The sequence below is a fragment of the Oncorhynchus gorbuscha genome, linkage group LG12 (genome assembly GCF_021184085.1).
Source record: "Oncorhynchus gorbuscha isolate QuinsamMale2020 ecotype Even-year linkage group LG12, OgorEven_v1.0, whole genome shotgun sequence".
NCBI lineage: Eukaryota > Metazoa > Chordata > Actinopteri > Salmoniformes > Salmonidae > Oncorhynchus > Oncorhynchus gorbuscha.
The window spans coordinates 28,656,562-28,675,334 of NC_060184.1; the positions used below are offsets into that span (position 1 = coordinate 28,656,562).

Sequence of the window (18,773 nt, forward strand, 5' to 3'; positions counted from 1 at the left end):
TTAGATGACTCACACTGTCAAGTGTGTCTACTTGTGTGCAGTCACTGACTCCCCCTCATCTACAGAAAAAAATCACAGCAGCCCCACCTCTAAACTACTTCCCGTGGCTTTGTAATCTTCTCATCATTTGACTGTCTGTACAGCTCCTACAGAGGAGAAACAAAACTGAAGGGTAAGAAAAACGTTTTACAGCTCGCTGTATTTTTTACCCATACCCTTTCTTTGGGAGTCTCTCTCCCTTCTTGTTTGTATTTTCATTTTCCCTCTATCTTTTTACTCCCCATTCCTTCTCTCACCTCGTCTCTCTTGCCGTTTGACTTAAACTGCATTGTCGGAACTAGAAGCACAATCATTTCGCTACACTCGCATTAACATCTGCTAACCATGTGTATGTGACAAATAAAATTAGATTTGATTTGATTAGAGCCCTGGAAGTGAATGCAGTAAGCCAAGGTAAGTTGCTAGCTAGCATTAAACTTATAAAAAACAATCAAAATCACTAGTTAACTAACTACACATGGTTGATGATATTACTAGATATTATCTAGCGTGTCCTGTGTTGCATATAATCTGACTGAGCATACAAGCATACAAGTATCTAAGTATCTGACTGAGCGGTGGTAGGCAGAAGCAGGCGAGTAAACATTCATTCAAACAGCACTTTCGTGTGTTTTGCCAGCAGCTCTTCGTTGTGCGTTCAAGCAGTGCGCTGTTTATGCCTTCAAGCCTATCATCTTCCGAGATGAGGCTGGTGTAACCGAAGGGAAATGGCTAGCTAGTTAGCGTGCCCTAATAGCGTTTCAGATGTCACTCGCCCTGAACCTTCTAGTAGTTGTTCCCCTTGCTCTGCATGGGTAATGCTGTTTCGATGGTAGCTGTTGTCGTTGTCTTGCTGGTTCGAGCCCAAGGAGGAGCGAGGAGAGGGACGGAAGCTATACTGTTACACTGGCAATACTAAAGTGCCTATAAGAACATCCAATAGTCAAAGGTTAATGAAATACAAATGGTATAGAGGGAAATAGTCCTATAATTCCTATAATAACTACAACCTAAAACTTCTTACCTGGGAATATTGAAGACTCATGTTAAAAGGAACCACCGGCTTTCATATGTTCTCATGTTCTGAGCAAGGAACTGAAACATTAGCTTTCTTACATAGCACATATTGCACTTTTACTTTCTTCTCCAACACTTTGTTTTTGCATTATTTAAACCAAATTGAACATGTTTCATTATTTATTTGAGGCTAAATTGATTTCATTGATGTATTATATTAAGTTAAAATAAGTGTTCATTCAGTATTTTTGTAATTGTCATTATTACAAATAAATAAATAAATAAAACCGGACGATTAATCGGTATCTGCTTTTTTAGTCCTCCAATAATCGGTATCGGCGTTGAAAAATCATAATTGGTCAACCTCTAGTTCAGGCAGCATGTTGGTGACCAGTGCTTCATCTCAAACACCCTAACCTTCCAGTCATACACCTCAATTTTTCACAGGAACAGTGACACACATGTCTGGCAAAGTAGTAGAAGCTTATCCTCATGATAATGACTATCACTGTCATCAGGTACTTGGAAGGGACTACAGATGTCCTGAGGTCAGAGAGAAGACGGGGGAGAGCGAGAGGGAACATATTGAGTATCCACGGCTTTACACTTTACCTACCTACCATTTCAGTACATGTTTTTAGCACCACTTGAGGGGTTATTGTTCCTCACCTGTAGCTGGTAAATCGTATGAAGTCATATAGTTTGTAGATGTCCCTACAGCTGTAGATGTTGATGACACCCGTTGTCACAACGACCAGCAGCATGAGCCCCAGCTTGACCAGCTGGCTGACCCCGCACCAGTATATGGTGGTAACCACGAGTGACAGCACCGCCATGTAGCTGTGGTGTTTGGGGTTCTCGGAGCAACTCCCTATTCTATCCACTCTTTCCCCTTCTCCTCCTCACTTATGTCTCTTCGTTCTCTCTCCAGCAGCTCCAGGTTCAGTAGTCTGTTCAGCTCCTGTTCACACTCCCTGGCTTCCGTCTTCTTGTTTATCTGACGCTGAGGGCTTGTCAAAGGTCATAAATAGGCTCACATTGAAATTCACACACTTTAGTCAAATCTATAGGAAATCTTAAACTGAAAAATTGAAAAATCAGTGTCACAGTGTTTCTTGGTAGATTTAAACAAATCTACTTTGAAACAGAAGTATGAATCTCACACACATGGTTATGGGATTAAAAATGTTGAAATGTATTACATTTTGAGTTATGTACACCAGAGAAGATTGAAATATAACAAAACCATTTGACATAGAAACACCGGATTTTCGGCAGGCTTAAAAAAATTATGTTTATTATAAAATTATGAAAAATATGAATAACATTCCACCCATGAGGTCACTAGGTAATTTGACTGCAGGAAAGGGCTACCTGTTAGGTGTACCTGTGTGTCTTCCTGTTTTAACTCTATTGGCGTGGCCCGGACTGAGCCAATGCTCCCATTGGTCTATGTGGTGTTAATCAACTGGGGAGAGTTTCCATTCTGAAAAACGAGGGGGGAGATAGAGGGAGAGGAATATAAAACATTTCATTTACAGAACCATGCTAGACAGAAAGAGGTCATCTCTCACCACCCCGTTGAGTCTGTTGACCTGGGTGGTTTCCTTGGGGACCAGTAACAGGTAGGTGTCTATGCCTTTCTCCAGCAGGTACTTACACCTCTCCCCTTAGTTTCCCAGCTCTAGGTCAAACTCTCCATAGTCCTCTGGGAAATGTGAACACGCAGGGAGAACACGTGCTCGCAAGCACTCTCGTCCTTCCCCTAATTTACGAGTCGGCCTCCACCATGGCCAGGCCCATTATGATGGCGCAAGCTGTGTGGTCGTCACGGTAACCAGGCAGGCCACAGATACAGTAGTAACAGTCTCCCAGGATCTTGATACACAACTGGTGGTGTTGCTGCATGGAGGGAGAGGGTGGAGAGAGGAGAGAATCAACGACAGACATGATATGAATGTATGTCATGAGCTGTGTGTGTTTGTGAGAGAAATAAACAGTGTATTTTAAAAACAGCACAAGGAAGTCGGATGAGTGTGAAAGTCTCATAACATGACATATTGTCGTGTGAGATGAGGAGAGGGAGAGAACAACACAAGGAGACTTCACTTGCTTTGGCAATGATAACATATGTTTCCCATGCCAATAAAGCCCCTTGAACTGACTTGAAACAAGGCCATGGAGAGACAAAGCAAGACATACACGCTGAGGAAAACTGGTTAAAACCCACTAAATCACCAAACAGGATACTGCAAGAGAGACAGAGACAGAGAGAGAGAAGGGGGGGGGGGGCAGAGAAAACAAAATTGCTTAATAGATGTGTTCTGATAAACTGGCTGCACCCGTCTCTCAGAAGCCTCCACTGCCTCTTTGGTACTCTGGGAATGCTCTCTCTCTATAGGGCCCATACTGTTTGCTCCACAAATAGTAGCAGTCAGGGACAAGCGTAGGAGAGGATAGAGGATGGAGGGCACGATTATTGTCTCATCAGCTGCAGTGACTTCAGACTGTAAATCGAGCAGCACTGAGTGTTCCAGCACATTGCTAACAGCTATAGGTGACAGCACACCTGTAAAGTGGTAAAAGGTCAGTGGGGCATCAGGCCACAGACACACACACCTGCTGGGTACATAGCTGCGGGAAGTAGTTTGGGGGTGGGGCTGCTGCGATTTCTTTCCGTAGGTGAGGGGGAGACGGTGACTGCACACAGGTACAACACCCAGTTAACCAGGAGCTGGGTGAGAGGGGCAGATAGGGGGAGGCATGAACATATCAACATGCTGCTGAAGAGGAAGTTGTGACTGACAGGTTTATGAGGGGTGCTGTGGGAGCATTGTGATGCTCAAAACCAATATATGCTTGACCCGAAAATGTGGTCGGAGGCGTTGTATGGATGTTGTGACGCAATTGCGAAGCCTCTGGAGGCATGCAGAGGCCAAATTGAGCTCAGTACCGCATCACCATGTGCCGCCCAAATGATGTAACAATGCGGAGGGCTCCCTATAGCTCTACATTGACATGATTGGTTGATGGTAGGTGGGGGTGGTAGGTCCTGTATAAACACAAACTCACTTCCTTGACAACAAGCTCTGCTTCAACAACAATCTTCAAAAAATAGCCTCAGCTGTGTCCCACAGATCCCTGCAGAACTGTCTTGCCTAACCTGATACACAAAGGCAACTGATTAGCTGAGTTTAGAGTGCTGTGTGATGTTTCAGGTCTTCTCCCCTGTATCATGCCCTCTCTTACCGGCCAGTGTTTCACTTACACAAGCACCCACCTCCCATTCTGCCCACACCTCCCAATCTCAACCCACGTCCATCTCTCCTTTACCTGTCTGAGCAGCATGGTTCCCTGCAGGCTGTCTCGATGATGACCCCAGCACCAGTGTGTGGTTCCCACAGGACAGGGCTGTGTGCAGCAGGAGATGGACCAGGATCAGTGAAAGGAACCAGGGTCTGGTAGTTCAGCCCCAGATAGCACAACACATGCACGGCTATCATCAGCAGGACTATGTATGGTACCTTAGCGCAAGCAACAGATGCCGCAGGGAGCTTGCACAGCATGTAGAGTACAATATCCCCCGCAAGGCCAACTGCCAGTACCACGACCATTGCAAGTGTGTCCGTCGCACACATGACGAGGTCGGCAGTTGAGAAGTGAGGAAAACACCACCAGCACGAAGAGTTTCCTGTTGCTCAGTGGTGTAAAGTAGTTAAGTAAAAATACTTTAAAGTACTAGTTACGTAGTTTTTTGGGGGAATCTGTACTTTACATTTGACTACTTTTACTTCACTACATTCCTTAAGAAAATATTGTACTTTTTACTCCATACATTTTCCCTGACACCCAAATGTACTCGTTACATTTTGAATGCTTAGCAGGACAGGAAAATGGTCCAATTCACACACTTATCAAGAGAACATCCCTGGTCATCCCGACTGCCTCTGATCTGGCGGACTCACTAAACACACACGCTTCGTTTGTAAGTTGTCTGAATATTTGAGTCTGGCCCTGGCTAGTCGTAAATTGAAAAAAAAAATGATAAGAATTGTGCCGTCTGGTTTGCTTAATATAAGGAATTTTAAATTTAAATGTACTTTTGCTACTTAAGTATATTTCAGCAATTACATTTACTTTTGATACTTAAGTATATTTTAAATCAAATACTTTTACTCAAGTAGAATTTTACTGTATTACTTTTACTGGAGTAATTTTCTATTTGGGTATCTTTACTTTTACTCAAGTATGACAGTTGGGTACTGTTTCCACCACTGCTGTTGCCGCCGTCAGAAGACCTGGCAGAGCCGTTCGAGGGACTCAGCCCAAAGGTGAGACGCATGACACTTGGCAGGCACACGCAGCAGCCAGGCATATGACCTTCCCCATGCCTGACGTGACTGCTGCTCAACATTCTCCTGAATCATCTGTGTCATGGGGAAGGGATGGAGCAGGGAATGGAGAGAATAAGGAAGAAGGGAGAGGGTGGTAGTTCTCATACATCCATCATTAAACCCAAAACCCAGTCCTGCAGCCTGCTCCTAATGACCATCCTCATAATCAAAGACAAATGATACACACCTTGATTTATACTTCAAGTTTATTGGGATTTGTTAGGTCAGTAACCTGCCATATAATGTCAATGTATTCTGTAAAGTCTCAGTAACGTACAAATACGTGCACACACACACAGAGAGAATTAGCAGAGATAACACAGTCTGCTGCTGGAAGCACCTGTCTCAGGCTCCCAATCCACATGTTGTTTTTCCCAGAGCCACTACCGCTGCCACCAGTACTCCTACTGTCCCCAGTCTTCCCAATGCAGCAGTTCCTAGCGCTGCTGTTCCCAGTGCCCCCGCTCCGAGGGGTGCAGCAGCCGCGGTTACTGTTTCCATGCCGATTCCTCCTATCAGGCGGGTCCCTGTGAGGACCTCACCCCTCAGTTTAATCTGAGTGTGGAACGGACTCTTTGGTGCACCCAGTATAAAGGCCCCCACTGCAACAAAGGTCACTGTTATTATTTCTGCTGGTCCCAGAATGGCAGTTCCCAGTGCTAGACCCCAGAAGCCTAGCACCGCACCTACTGCTACAGAGCCTAGAACTACTAGTGTCGTCGCTCTGGTTCTAAATTCCGATCCAGCAGCAACACTGGCGGCCCCCAGTGACACCCCTGCAGCCGTGGCTCCCCCTAACAGACCCCCTATGCTGCCCCCCGACCCCAGCAAAGCGCATACTGGTAGAATGAGTCTCAGGGTACAAGAGGATGCCACTGCCGCCCCCACCGCCACCCTCGCTGCCCCCTCTGGTCCCAAACTCACCACAGCCACTGTTCCCAGAGCAGCTCCTAGCAATCCTGCAGCCATTGTCCCCACCCACAGCACTGACCCCAGCATCACAGTCACCTCTGACCCTGTCCCACCTGTATCCCCCGTACCCATAGGGAAACCTACTATTGCCACAACAACTGAGTATAGCAGTAACCTCTCTGACCATTTGCTGTTTCCTTCGGCTCTCTGCTGTATTCTTCTCTCTGATAGGGCCTTCAGTAGGACACAGAGGGACGAGATAGCAATGGCCATAGTAAATAGTCCTGTGATAACGCCCAAACGGCCCATCGCCACACTGAGGTAGAGAGTAGAGAAAAAAACAGAGAGGACCGCGGTCATCTCATTCACGTAAGTGTAAGGGTACACTAGCAGGACCATGACGCACTGGACCAGGAAGTGGCCCCACACGGGGAGTGCGCCCACAAGTGTTCCAGTTACCACGGCTCCCACTGTGATGGTGACCCCTCCAGCAATCTCCGCCGCCTTTGCTCTAGCTCCACCTCCTCCTTCCCCCCCCATCAGTCGCATCACCATGGAGGCGAGGAGAAGTCCGGTTCCCATGGATACCAACGCCGTAGTGAACACCAGGCACGTGGCTACCGCTCCCACCCCCGCCACGCCAACCTCTCCTGCTGCTCGGGCAGCGGTGATCATAAGTGGTCCAGTAGTGGTCAAGTAGGGTTCGGCTGCAGCCAGAGCCGTGTCTCCGATGGCGAACCCGGCCGCTATGCTCCTCAGGACCACCTCCACCATTCCAACCACACCTAGGGAGAGACAGAATATGATTCTCTACTTTACCACTGTGAGTATGAACAGTTCTGGAAGAGCTACACCCACTTTGAATAGACCTAGAGTCTAGACTGAGACCACTCATATTGTCCACCAGGTGTCAGTGAAGGACAAGAGTAGAACAACCAACACGAGAACGCACTGTCACAGCTGAAAAAGCTCAATCAAATAAAAAAATGTTGGTCACATACACATGGTTAGCAGATGTTACAGCTATAATGTGAATAGATATTGTATCACTATGGAATGCAGTGACGTGTGGGAAACTTGTTAATAACCAGGCCAGACAACAAAACTATCAGTAATACACTCTTCCTTCCTTGTCAAGACTAGTCACTCTGTCACGGTATACGGAAACCACACCGCACCCGATCTCTTAACACACTGAAATTCAAACCTGAAAGAGTGACTGACTTACCCGAAAAGTCAACAAACTAAACTCAACAGACCATTTGTCCATAGTGTAACGTTATGACGCACAAAGTTTTGGCTGCAATATTCAATGGTGTTTCTACTCAGAGTTGAATTGCTCTTAACTCAACTCTGTCATGCCTGCAAGCTCCCCAGGTTTTATTTAAAAGAGCAGGTTCTTACTAAACCTATTGGATAGAATATGTGCTAACAGGTACACGGAGACAGAAAACATACAGAGTAAAATTACAAATCAAAGTTACTTTGAGTGTTAAACTACTACAGACGCGAATACCTTACCCTGGTCTGTTCCTGCCATAACAGCAAGTGGATCCACTGACTTCCTGTCTTTAGCTCCACCTCTCGGATTCTCATGACATGTGACAAGCACTGCAGTTTTTCCAGTAACTAACCCATTAAATAATAATAATAATAATAATAATATATATATATATCGTTTTTCTTAGTGGCCTTATTACTGTCATTCTTGTTATTAATGTATGACAAGTTGACACATTTGTTTTATTACTACTCATTCTTAGACTCCCTTAACATCCTTAGACTCATTTAACAACTTGCAATGCAAGTAGGTCGCGGTTATGTTTTTCAAAATTCATTTCTCAAGATTTTGTGTGGAGCAGTGAGTATGTCACGTGTCACATCTGTACTTCAAGGAAAGGAGGGAAGGATGCATTTATTTGAATATTATTCTAACAGGGTTTAGGTTCCTTCATAACCGTAATTGCTTCCTTTCCTTCTCACCGCCCCTCTTTTGTCAGCTGACAACAACGCGCTGGATCATGTGATAACCGCTTCCTCAAACGTGTGATCAGAGGTGGTTTGTATTCTTTTCAAAGCAGAGCATAGGCGACACCCTTGAGGCACTAACCGAACGCTGCTTTGCAAGCTGTAAAAAAAATAACCCAGTGAGTATTGAATTCATTCTTGCAAAGTTTGATACAGGATTTGTGCTAATTGAAAGTCGATTCTTGTTAGATATATTTGCATCTAAAGTTGCATAGTATCTGTATCAGGCTAAAGTTACTAGACTCCCTTTGAAGAACCAGTTATTGTTACAATGTATCACTATTGCGGTGTTCTGCTAAGTGATTCGTAGCTACAGTAGCAATTCAAGTCGCTGTTCCCTATCCAAGGACTATATACTTGCTGTACGTTACTTGAAATCTATATCAATACGTCAAACCAACTAACATGTTCTCATGTAGGCTAATGGTCAGATTATCAGGATACTACTATAATGCATCTGTCGTTTCTGCCTAGCTCTGGGCAGTATTGTGTCATTAAGTTCTATTTTGTATCCTGGTTTATTTCGTATCCTGGTATTTGCTTGTGTTTCAATGTATGCACTGTGCATATGCACAAGCTAACCATTCCTTGAGTTCAGTTATGGTCAGGTGACTTGTACAGCTCCGGTATTATTAATGTGTAGTGTTTGTCTTATAATGGTAAATGGTTAAACAGGTTAGTGTTGTCACGCCTTCTTCGTTTTCCCACCCCTCCTCCTCTCCTACCTCAGTTGGCAGTTGGCACACCCAGTCAGTCATGTGACTCTCAGGTGTATCAATACACACTGCACATCGACTCTATTCAGTTATGTAGAATGTCCACCAGGGTCATGTTCATTATGCCTGTACAGAAGCAGATACTTTCAAATAAAAGCCATTTACGTGCATTCCTTGTGTTTGGGCAAATCTGGATGCTTACATCCCAGTTTTAGTGACTTTGTCCTGTAACAAATGTCTGTCTCTCTCAGGAATGCGATTTGCAGTAGCATTGTGTGTGCTGGCGCTCTTCGTGGCCACCCTGGCCCTGGACAATGGTCTGATGAGGACCCCTCCTATGGGCTGGTTGGCATGGGAACGCTTCCGCTGTGACATCGACTGTCAGAACGACCCCAAGAACTGCATCAGGTAAGACAAAAATATGATTCTGAACTCTTCCCATTCTTGGGAATGCCTTTCATAACAAGGAAAGGAGACAAGGTGAGGAAGAGATTTCTGATGCAACATTGACACTTTAAAAAAATAATATAGGCCATAGGAACTGCTGACATTTTCCTCTCTCCCTCTGCTTCGTCCTCCCACAGTGAGGTTCTGTTCCGGGACATGGCAGACAGGCTGGCTGAGGATGGTTGGAGGGAGCTGGGATATGTCTACGTCAACATAGACGATTGCTGGGCCTCCAAGGACAGAGACAGTAATGGACGCCTGCAGGCTGACCCTAAGCGGTAGGCTACTGAACGGAGAAACACACACGTTTTGTTGTTCTCACAAGCACTGTTAATGTTTACAACTTTATTTCACTTGTATCTTATCTATGTATTGCCATAGTTGTCTACTGTCAGGTGGAATATATCTATGTTGAGGTCGTTGACATGTATTGTACCAATATATTGAGGTCACTGACTTGTCAGTCATTAAAAAAAAAAAAAAAAAAAAAAATATGATACTCATATAGCCCATTCTCTTAGGTGGGGTATATTTGCTTTATTGTGCTTAAACTATTGTCTGTATGAATATGTGTAACATGTCTAACCTGTGTATCTATAACCTCCTCTCTCAGGTTCCCAACTGGGATCCCCAACCTGGCGAGCTACATCCATGACCGGGGGCTGAAGCTGGGTATCTATGGGGACATGGGCACACTCACATGTGGAGGTTACCCTGGGACCCCCCTGGACAAGATCACTATAGACGCTCAGACTTTCGCTGACTGGAAAGTGGACATGCTGAAGTTTGACGGCTGCTACTCCAACGCTACGGAGCAGGAGCAGGGTGAGGAAGGGAGGAGAGTTGGAGGCATGAGAAGGGGGAGAGTTGTGGGTGGACATACTGAAGGTTGAAACGGGAGATAAGTGGTTAACTCAACCCTCAGTTGCTTGCTTGACACACACTGTTCTTTCTTATAGGCTACCCTGCCATGTCAAAGGCTCTGAACGCTACCGGACGCCCCATTGGCTACTCATGCAGTTGGCCGGCCTACCAGGGTGGACTCCCACCCAAGGTTAATCAAATTTAATTTAAATAATTCTATATTTTTGTAATAAGTCAATCCAGTTTATATACAGATCATATTTAAACATTTTCTAAGTTGACCTCTTCTACATTTGTTTCTCAGGTGAACTACACCCAACTGGGAGAGATCTGTAACCTGTGGCGTAACTATGGTGACATAGAGGACTCGTGGAATAGTGTGCTGAGCATTGCTGATTGGTTCTTCAACAACCAAGACGTCCTGCAGCCTGCAGCTGGACCCGGCCGGTGGAATGACCCTGACATGGTCTGTCTTTGTCAAACTCTCCATTTCACTGTAGAGGAAATGTTGCTATTCAATGATTTAACCAATTTGTCGTGCGGAGTGAGGAGATGACCGAGGTATGTTTTAGCTTCTGGCCTAACTGACTGTGTGTATTCTAGCTGGTGGTCGGGGACTTCGGGCTGAGCATGGATCAGTCTCGGTCTCAGATGGCTCTGTGGGCCATCATGGCTGCTCCTCTCTTCATGTCCAATGACCTGAGGACCATTAGTAGCGGGGCACGCACCATCCTGCAGAACAAGGTGGCCATCGGCATCAACCAGGACCCCATGGGCGTCCAGGGTAGACGCCTGATCAAGGTAAGACCCACATATATCTAATATTCTTATCATGGTCAAATATTCCTCCTGAGGTGTTGTTGAGCTGAATCTAAATGTCCTCAAACTTATTATTCTCTCCTCCTTCAATCTTTTTTTTTTTTCTCTCTGTACCTTGCTTCCTGTCTGATTCTCAGGAGAAGAGCGGTATTGAGGTGTTCTGGCGCCCTCTGTCTGATAAGGCCAGTGCTCTAGTGTTCTTCAGTCGTCGTACTGACATGCCTTACCGCTACCAGGCCTCCCTGGGACAACTCAACTACACCACTGGCAGCTTCAAGGTCAGTCTGGTCCCGGTTTCTCTAAGTCATATTGCTGGCGTTGCCTCAATCATGCCATTTCATATCTCCTTTTCTCCTTCATGTCCCGTAATCTCTCACCTTCCTTTCTCCAGATCTATGATGTGTTTGCGGAGCGGGAAATGCCCACACTGAAGGACTCCACACACTTTGTTGTGTCCATCAACCCCTCGGGTGTGGTCATGTGGTATATCTCAGCCCCTGCTGACCAGGACCAGGAGAACACCCACATCGGGGGAAAGCTCAGGGGACCCGCCTTCCATCGCCACGCCAACGGTATCTCACCCATCGTACTGTAACATTCCCCTTGGTCTTTGATGTCTCCTTAAGATGATACTTGTTTTCTCCCAGCTCTACTTTTTCACTAATCCAACATATAAGCCATTTAGCAGACTTTTTAATCCAAAGCGATTTAGTCATGTGTGCATACATTTTACGTATGGGTAATCCCGGGAACATTCTCTTCAATGAATACCTCAAGGAAGGGAGCAAAGTAGTTCTTCCCAGAATGGACAGAGCAAATGCTATTTTTAATGTTGTTCCACAAAGATGACAGTTGTCTCCCTGAGATGACTTCACTCTGCTCAGGAATGTTCTGATTATGCAATCGACAGTAACCATGATGATGCTGGCCACTGCACTGTAGTTTTGTATTTTCACGAGTTTTAATTTAAAAGGTACTCCTATTTTCATTGCACTAGTTTTTAATGTTCTGGATTTAAGGCCTCTGGTGGGAAATGTTTTCAAGGAATATCAGGAAATGATCAGAGCTTATTTTAAACGATTGATGCTGTGAATGATTTTTGTATTTTCTTAAGTGTTCAAAAACCAATAAACACTTTTTATCCAGTGTGTATTGTCTTTTCTTTGTTCCTTTAGTCTACTCACTGAAGCAGTCCTGACTTTCTTTAGATTATTTTACATTTCTTGTTTTACTTGTGGACTGTAATTCAGCTGCAGAGTACAGAGAGAGATTGGAACGGAGAGAGCTGCCAAGTACGGCCTGCATGTAATAGTAAAGGTCTACACACAATTGGACGGGATGAAGACAGTGACTGGGCAGTTTGTTTGTAGAGGACACAGAAATACAATGTCACATTAAAGTTGTACAGTGCTACTACTAGTCATCCTTCCATCTAGCTCTGACAGTGGATGATGACACAGACCAACTGCACATAGAACTAGAATGAGATTATATTTCTATGCAACTGTCATTGTGATGTGACTGATGTCCGATTGAACTCTGCTGCAACAGAACTCCTAATTACTTAGGACTTGCAAGCTCAAAAGATGCTTTTAGGAAACCCGCCCCAGGTCAGTTTGAAACGCATTTATTATTATGACAGATTTTCTGAATTATTTGAAAAAGCATCCTGTTAAGAAACCTGTTAGAAGCCTTTTCAGAAAAATGTCCATGTCGTCCAACAGCCGTTGGCCACCACCGTCCCCCAGAACCTGTTTGAATGCAGCTCTTTGGCTCCCAACACAGTGGCGCCCACCCAGGAAACACCCCTCCAACAGCCACAATGGTCCACCTAACTTCAACAGGCCTTCTACAACAACTTTCAACAGGCCTTCTACTACAACACCTTTCAACAGGCCTTCTACTACAACACCTTTCAACAGGCCCGTGGAAACACCACCCCTCAAAGTGGCTACATCCACCACCTCTCCTAGTAGGTACACCAGCCCACCCCTTCCAAGTTGGTTCATCCAACCTCCTGTGGCCCAGCTCCAGTCCTGTATGGAGACATTATATTGACTATGTGGACTGGACTTAGGGACCACAGGTGAACACCAAGTGCTTCCCTCCACTGGCCTCATCCCTCGAAGTACAGTCGTGGCCAAAAGTTGAGAAGGACACAAATATTAATTTTCACAAAGTCTGCAACCTCAGTTTGTATGATGGCAATTTGCATATACTCCAGAATGTTATGAAGAGTGATCAGATGAATTTAAATTAATTTCAAAGTCCTTATTTGCCATGCAAATGATCTGAATCCCCCAAAAACATTTCCACTGCATTTCAACCCTGCCACAAAAGGACCGCCTGACATCATATCAGTGATCCTCTCGTTAACACAGGTGTGAGTGTTGACGAGGACAAGGCTGGAGATCACTCTGTTATGCTGATTGAGTTCAAATAACAGACTGGAAGCTTCAAAAGGAGGGTGGTGCTTGGAATCATTGTTCTTCCTCTGTCAATCATGGTTAACTGCAAGGAAACACGTGCTGTCATCATTGCTTTGCACAAAAAGGGCTTCATAGGCAAGGATATTGCTGCCAGTAAGATTGCACCTAAATCAACCATTTATCAGGTAATCAAGAACTTCGAGGAGAGCGGTTCAATTGTTGTGAAGAAGGCTTCAGGGCACCCAAGAAAGTCCAGAAAGCGTCAGGACCGTCTCCTAAAGTTGATTCAGCTGCGAGATCGGGACACTACCACTACAGAGCTTGCTCAGGAATGGCAGCAGGCAGCAGGCAGGTGTGAGTGCATCTGCATGCACAGTGAGGCAAAGACTTTTGGAGGATGGCCTGGTGTCAAGAAGGGCAGCAAAGAAGCCACTTCTCTCCAGGAAAAATATCAGGGACAGACTGATATTCTGCAAAAGGTACAGGGATTGGACTGCTGAGGACTGGGGTAAAGTCATTTTCTCTGATGAATCCCCTTTCGGATTGTTTGGGGCATCTGGAAAAAAGCTTGTCCAGAGAAGACAAGGTGAGCGCTACCATCAGTCTTGTGTCATGCCAACATTAAAGCATCCTGAGACCATTCATGTGTGGGGTTGCTTCTCAGCCAAGGGAGTGGGCTCACTCACAATTTTGCCTAAGAACACAGCCACGAATTAAGAATGGTACCAACACTTCCTCCGAGAGCAACCATCCAGGAACAGTTTGGTGACGAACAATGCCTTTTCCAGCATGATGGAGCACCTTGCCATAAGGCAAAAGTGATAACCAAGTGGCTCGGGGAACAAAACATTGATATTCTGGGTCCATGACCAGAACTCCTGAGACATTAATCCCATTTAGAACTTGTGGTCAATCCTCAAGAGGTGGGTGGACAAACAAAACCCCACAAATTCTGACAAACTCCAAGCATTGATTATGCAAGAATGGGCTGCCATCATGTAGCCCAGAAGCCAATTGACAGCATGCCAAGGTGGATTGCAGAGGTCTTGAAAAAGAAGGGTCAACACTGCAAATATTGACTCTTTGCATCAACTTCATGTAATTGTCAATAAAAGCCTTTGACACTTATGAAATTCTTGTAATTATACTTCAGTATTCCATTGTAACATCTGACAAAAATATCTAAAGACACTGAAGCAGCAAACTTTGTGGAAATTAATATTTGTCATTTAACTTCGATTAAGCTAATGGCTTAGTTTGTCAGACCCCTAATGATCTTGTAACACCACAATTGTGGATTTTAATCTACGCAATACGTTTTTTAAAAATAAAACAATCTTGGGTTCACACTATACACATTCACAACAACCATATGCTCTGTCCCAAAGATAGTCCTTGCTGCTCGAGAGTCGTTAAGAGGGCCTCTGCCACCACCCATTGGTCGTTCATCTGCCATTGGTTTGTGTGTTTTGTCGGTAGTTGTTCGGCAGTCATTCCTCGTCGTCATAAAGTGTGTGGCACCCAGTCCATGGTCTGGTCCAGTGCAGGCGACAGATGGGGGTAGAGGAAAAAAATGCATGAGCAGGGAGCCACTGGTCCCCCTTTGGTTGCAAGGTCATTGACAGCAGGGTATGACGTGGTCCCGGTGATGACAGCGGCAGTGGTCTTCCTTCTCCAGCAGCCGACCCAGAGTCGTCTTCTTCGTTGGGGTTTAACGGTGGTTGGCATTCAATAGAATGTTGCAGTATTTCTGTATTTCTACTTGATACATACTGTATACTACTCTACTCACCCATATCCCACTATGCAAACTACAGAGTTCTTCCAACATCTTCTATAGATTCTCTGCAGTTACGTCTTGGACTTCCAGAAAACATCTGTCCGCTTTCACATTAAGGGCAATTCTCTCAGACCTACTTTCTACTTGCGCAGTGCAGTTCACGACCATCGCGGCCAAGAACCTGGATTTATCAACGCACAGTTTTTGGGGTCCACACACTGACATGGGATCATTCACTATTGCCATTGGCCTTTCAAAGCAACAGAGGGAGTGTTCCCTCCCTCTCCACCCTCAACCCTTCTCACTGCCTCTCCATGAGTAACACCCTGTCTGTCCTACTCTGACTTTAGCTACCTGTATGCGTTTTACTAACCTGGCATTCTGTGGACCTGGCTTCAGGACTACCTAAACAGTTACTACTATGCCGCCGGGGCTCGACCTCCAGACATCCACCACATCTCGACTGTACCTTCTTGCACACTGACGCTACATGGACAAACTTCTGGCTATGAAAACACTAGGGAGATGTTAGAGCATGTGCTAATCAGGGAGAACCTCCAAATCAAGGCACAGCATCACGGCCAGACTGTCCTCCCTCTAGCCACCTCGATTTCTGGTTAATCGTCAGGCTCCACACATGCCAGGAACCTTCGGAAGTTGTTCAACCTATAAGTATAGGCACTGTTATCACCCCCTTGAGAGGATCTATTTTCTAGTTTACTCTCCACCCACCCCGATAACTCAAATTGATCAGACAAAACCCCATGCTTGACTTTGTCCTTGAATCGCACTCCAATTATTGAAGAATCCTCGTGGACACGTCGTGGATTTCTATTTCCTGACTCTGTTTCTGTTAAGGTTTTCATCCGTCGAAGGAGAGTCGGACCAAAATGCAGCGTGGTAATTTTCATACATGTTTATTGAACGACAAAAACACGAACAATACAAAAACAACAAACGGAACGTGAAAACCTATACAGCCTATCTGGTGACTACAAACACAGAGACAGGAACAATCACCCACAAAATACTCAAAGAATATGGCTGCCTAAATATGGTTCCCAATCAGAGACAACGATAATCACCTGACTCTGATTGAGAACCGCCTCAGGCAGCCATAGACTATGCTAGACACCCCACAAAACCCCAAGACAAAAACGCACCACAAATCTGATCTGGCTGCTCCATGCTGACTGGCATCTCTGGTTGCTCCATGCAGACTGGCAGCTCCATGCAGACTGACAGCTCAGGCTGCTCCATGCAGACTGGCAGCTCTGGCTGCTCCATGCAGACTGACAGCTCTGGCTGCTCCATGCAGACTGACAGCTCTGGCTGCTCCATGCAGACTGACAGCTCTGGCTGCTCCCTGCAGACTGACAGCTCTGGCTGCTCCCTGCAGGCTGGCAGCTCTGGCTGCTCTGAACAGGCAGGAGACTCCGGCAGCGCTGGAGTGGAGGAAGGCTCTGGCTGCGCTGAACAGGCGGGAGACTCCGGCAGCGCAGGAGAGGAGAAAGGCTCCGGCAGCGCTGAACAGGCGGGAGGCTCCGGCAGCGCTAAACAGGCGGGAGACTCCGACAGCACTGGAGAGGAGAAAGGCTCTGGCAGCGCTGAACAGGCGAGGCACACTGAAGGCCTGGTGCGTGGTGCTGGCACTGGTGGTACTGGGCCGAGGACACGCACAGGAAGCCTGGTGCGGGGAGCTGCCACCGGAGGACTGGTGTGTGAAGGTGGCACAGGATGGACCGGACCGTGAAGGCGTACTGGTGAGCCTGAGAGCAGGACTGGCACAGGACGTGCAAGGCTAGGTAGGTACACAGGAGGCCTAGTGCGTGAGGCTGGCACAATTTTCACCAGCCGACTAACACGCACCTCAGGACGAGTATGGAGCGCTGACCCAGGTGCCATTAAATCCCAACACGCTCCATCGGGCGAATATCGTACTTAAAGCACCAAACTAGCAACTCCCTCATAACTCTCTCCTCCACTTTCCCCCTTAACTCCTTCACAGTCTCTGCTTCACTCACCTCCAACACCGGCTCTGGTTCTGGTCTCCTCCTTGGCTCCTCACAATAAACAGGGGGAGTTGGCTCAGGTCTGAACCCTGACTCTGCCACACTCTCCCTGAGCCCCCCCCAATAAATGTATGGGGCTGACTCTCTGGCTTCCATCCGTGTCGCCATGCTGCCTCTTCATACCAGCGCCTCTCCGCTTTCTTCGTCTCCAGTTCTTCTTTGGGGCGGCGATATTCTCCAGGCTGTGCCCAGGGTCCTTTTCCGTCCTATATCTCCTCCCAAGTCCAGAAGTCCTTTGATCGCTGCTCCTCACGATAAACAGGGGGAGTTGGCTCAGGTCTGAACCCTGACTCTGCCACACTCTCCCTGAGCCCCCCCCCAATACATTTTTGGGGCTGACTCTCGGGCTTCCTTCTGCGCCGCCGTGCTTTTCTCTTCAACTCCATTCTCCTATAGCCCTCCTCGCACTGCTCCAGCGAATCCCAGGCGGCTCCGGCACTCTCTCTGGGTCGACCGACAAAAACGCACCACAAAAACCCATGTCACACTCCGGCCTGACCAAAATAACTGAAGACAAAAATACTATACTTCGACCAGGGCGTGACAGTTTCCTTTCCACTCTTCCCAGACACGGGCTCTTCCTCATTCTCTTCAACTCCCTCAAACTCCATTTCACTCCCTCCATGGTTCCTTATTAACATAGGCATTGCAACATATTTTAAATGAAAGATCACTGCAAACTCAAAAAAAGTTATTAATACACACAAAAAGGAATGATCTCCAATTGGGTGAAAAATAAAGGAGGGCAACAGGTGACATGCAGTATGTGCTTTGCATAACAAGCTCTGCAACTATGTTACTATTTTGTAATAAATTACAATTGTGATTTTTTTTAAAAATCCACTTTGTGACTAGCTCTACTATATCAGACAGTTTGCAATTGTGAAGGGTAAGCTGTGCTCTGAAAGAGGCTGTGCTCTGAATGAGGCTGTGCTCTGAAAGAGGCTGTGCTCTGAAAGAGGCTGTGCTCTGGCGTCCTACTATCAAGTCCTTGAACAAGACTTTCACAGCAAGAACACTGAGGATTGTTGTTTAGTCTGTGCTGGTCTTAAAATAAAACACGCACACATACACACACACACACACACACACACACACACACACACACACACACACACACACACACACACACACACACACACACACACACACACACACACACACACACACACACACACACACACACACACACACACACACACACACACACACACACACACACACACACACACCAGTGGGTCTCGGCTTCCGAACCA

At 46.1% G+C, this 18,773-nt stretch overlaps 2 protein-coding genes and 1 pseudogene across 2 annotated transcripts; 1 reads left to right on the forward strand and 2 right to left on the reverse strand.

The window, feature by feature from the left end:
* Positions 1-1,422: 1,422 nt before the first annotated feature.
* LOC123990356 lies at positions 1,423-4,670 on the reverse strand (annotated as a pseudogene).
* Positions 4,671-5,638: 968 nt separating this feature from the next.
* LOC123991644 lies at positions 5,639-7,981 on the reverse strand. The gene is made up of 2 exons (XM_046293285.1): positions 7,884-7,981; positions 5,639-7,147 (listed from the first exon to the last, which is right to left on the reverse strand). The coding sequence occupies exons 1-2, from the start codon at positions 7,900-7,902 to the stop codon at positions 5,796-5,798; spliced, it is 1,371 nt and encodes a 456-aa protein (XP_046149241.1). The 5' UTR covers positions 7,903-7,981; the 3' UTR covers positions 5,639-5,795.
* Positions 7,982-8,353: 372 nt separating this feature from the next.
* LOC123991645 (alpha-N-acetylgalactosaminidase-like) lies at positions 8,354-12,384 on the forward strand. Its single transcript, XM_046293286.1, has 9 exons — positions 8,354-8,509; positions 9,358-9,514; positions 9,691-9,831; positions 10,167-10,378; positions 10,513-10,607; positions 10,722-10,883; positions 11,021-11,218; positions 11,374-11,514; positions 11,628-12,384. The coding sequence occupies exons 2-9, from the start codon at positions 9,360-9,362 to the stop codon at positions 11,829-11,831; spliced, it is 1,308 nt and encodes a 435-aa protein (XP_046149242.1). The 5' UTR covers positions 8,354-8,509; positions 9,358-9,359; the 3' UTR covers positions 11,832-12,384.
* Positions 12,385-18,773: the final 6,389 nt, after the last annotated feature.

Bases quoted from the DNA above. Each gene is read 5' to 3' on its own strand.
- LOC123991645 (XM_046293286.1), top strand. From the start codon at position 9,360: ATGCGATTTGCAGTAGCATTGTGTGTGCTGGCGCTCTTCGTGGCCACC. The intron at 9,832-10,166 runs GTAGGCTACTGA...CTCCTCTCTCAG, and splicing joins CTGCAGGCTGACCCTAAGCG to GTTCCCAACTGGGATCCCCA. The intron at 10,608-10,721 runs GTTAATCAAATT...TTTGTTTCTCAG, and splicing joins AGGGTGGACTCCCACCCAAG to GTGAACTACACCCAACTGGG.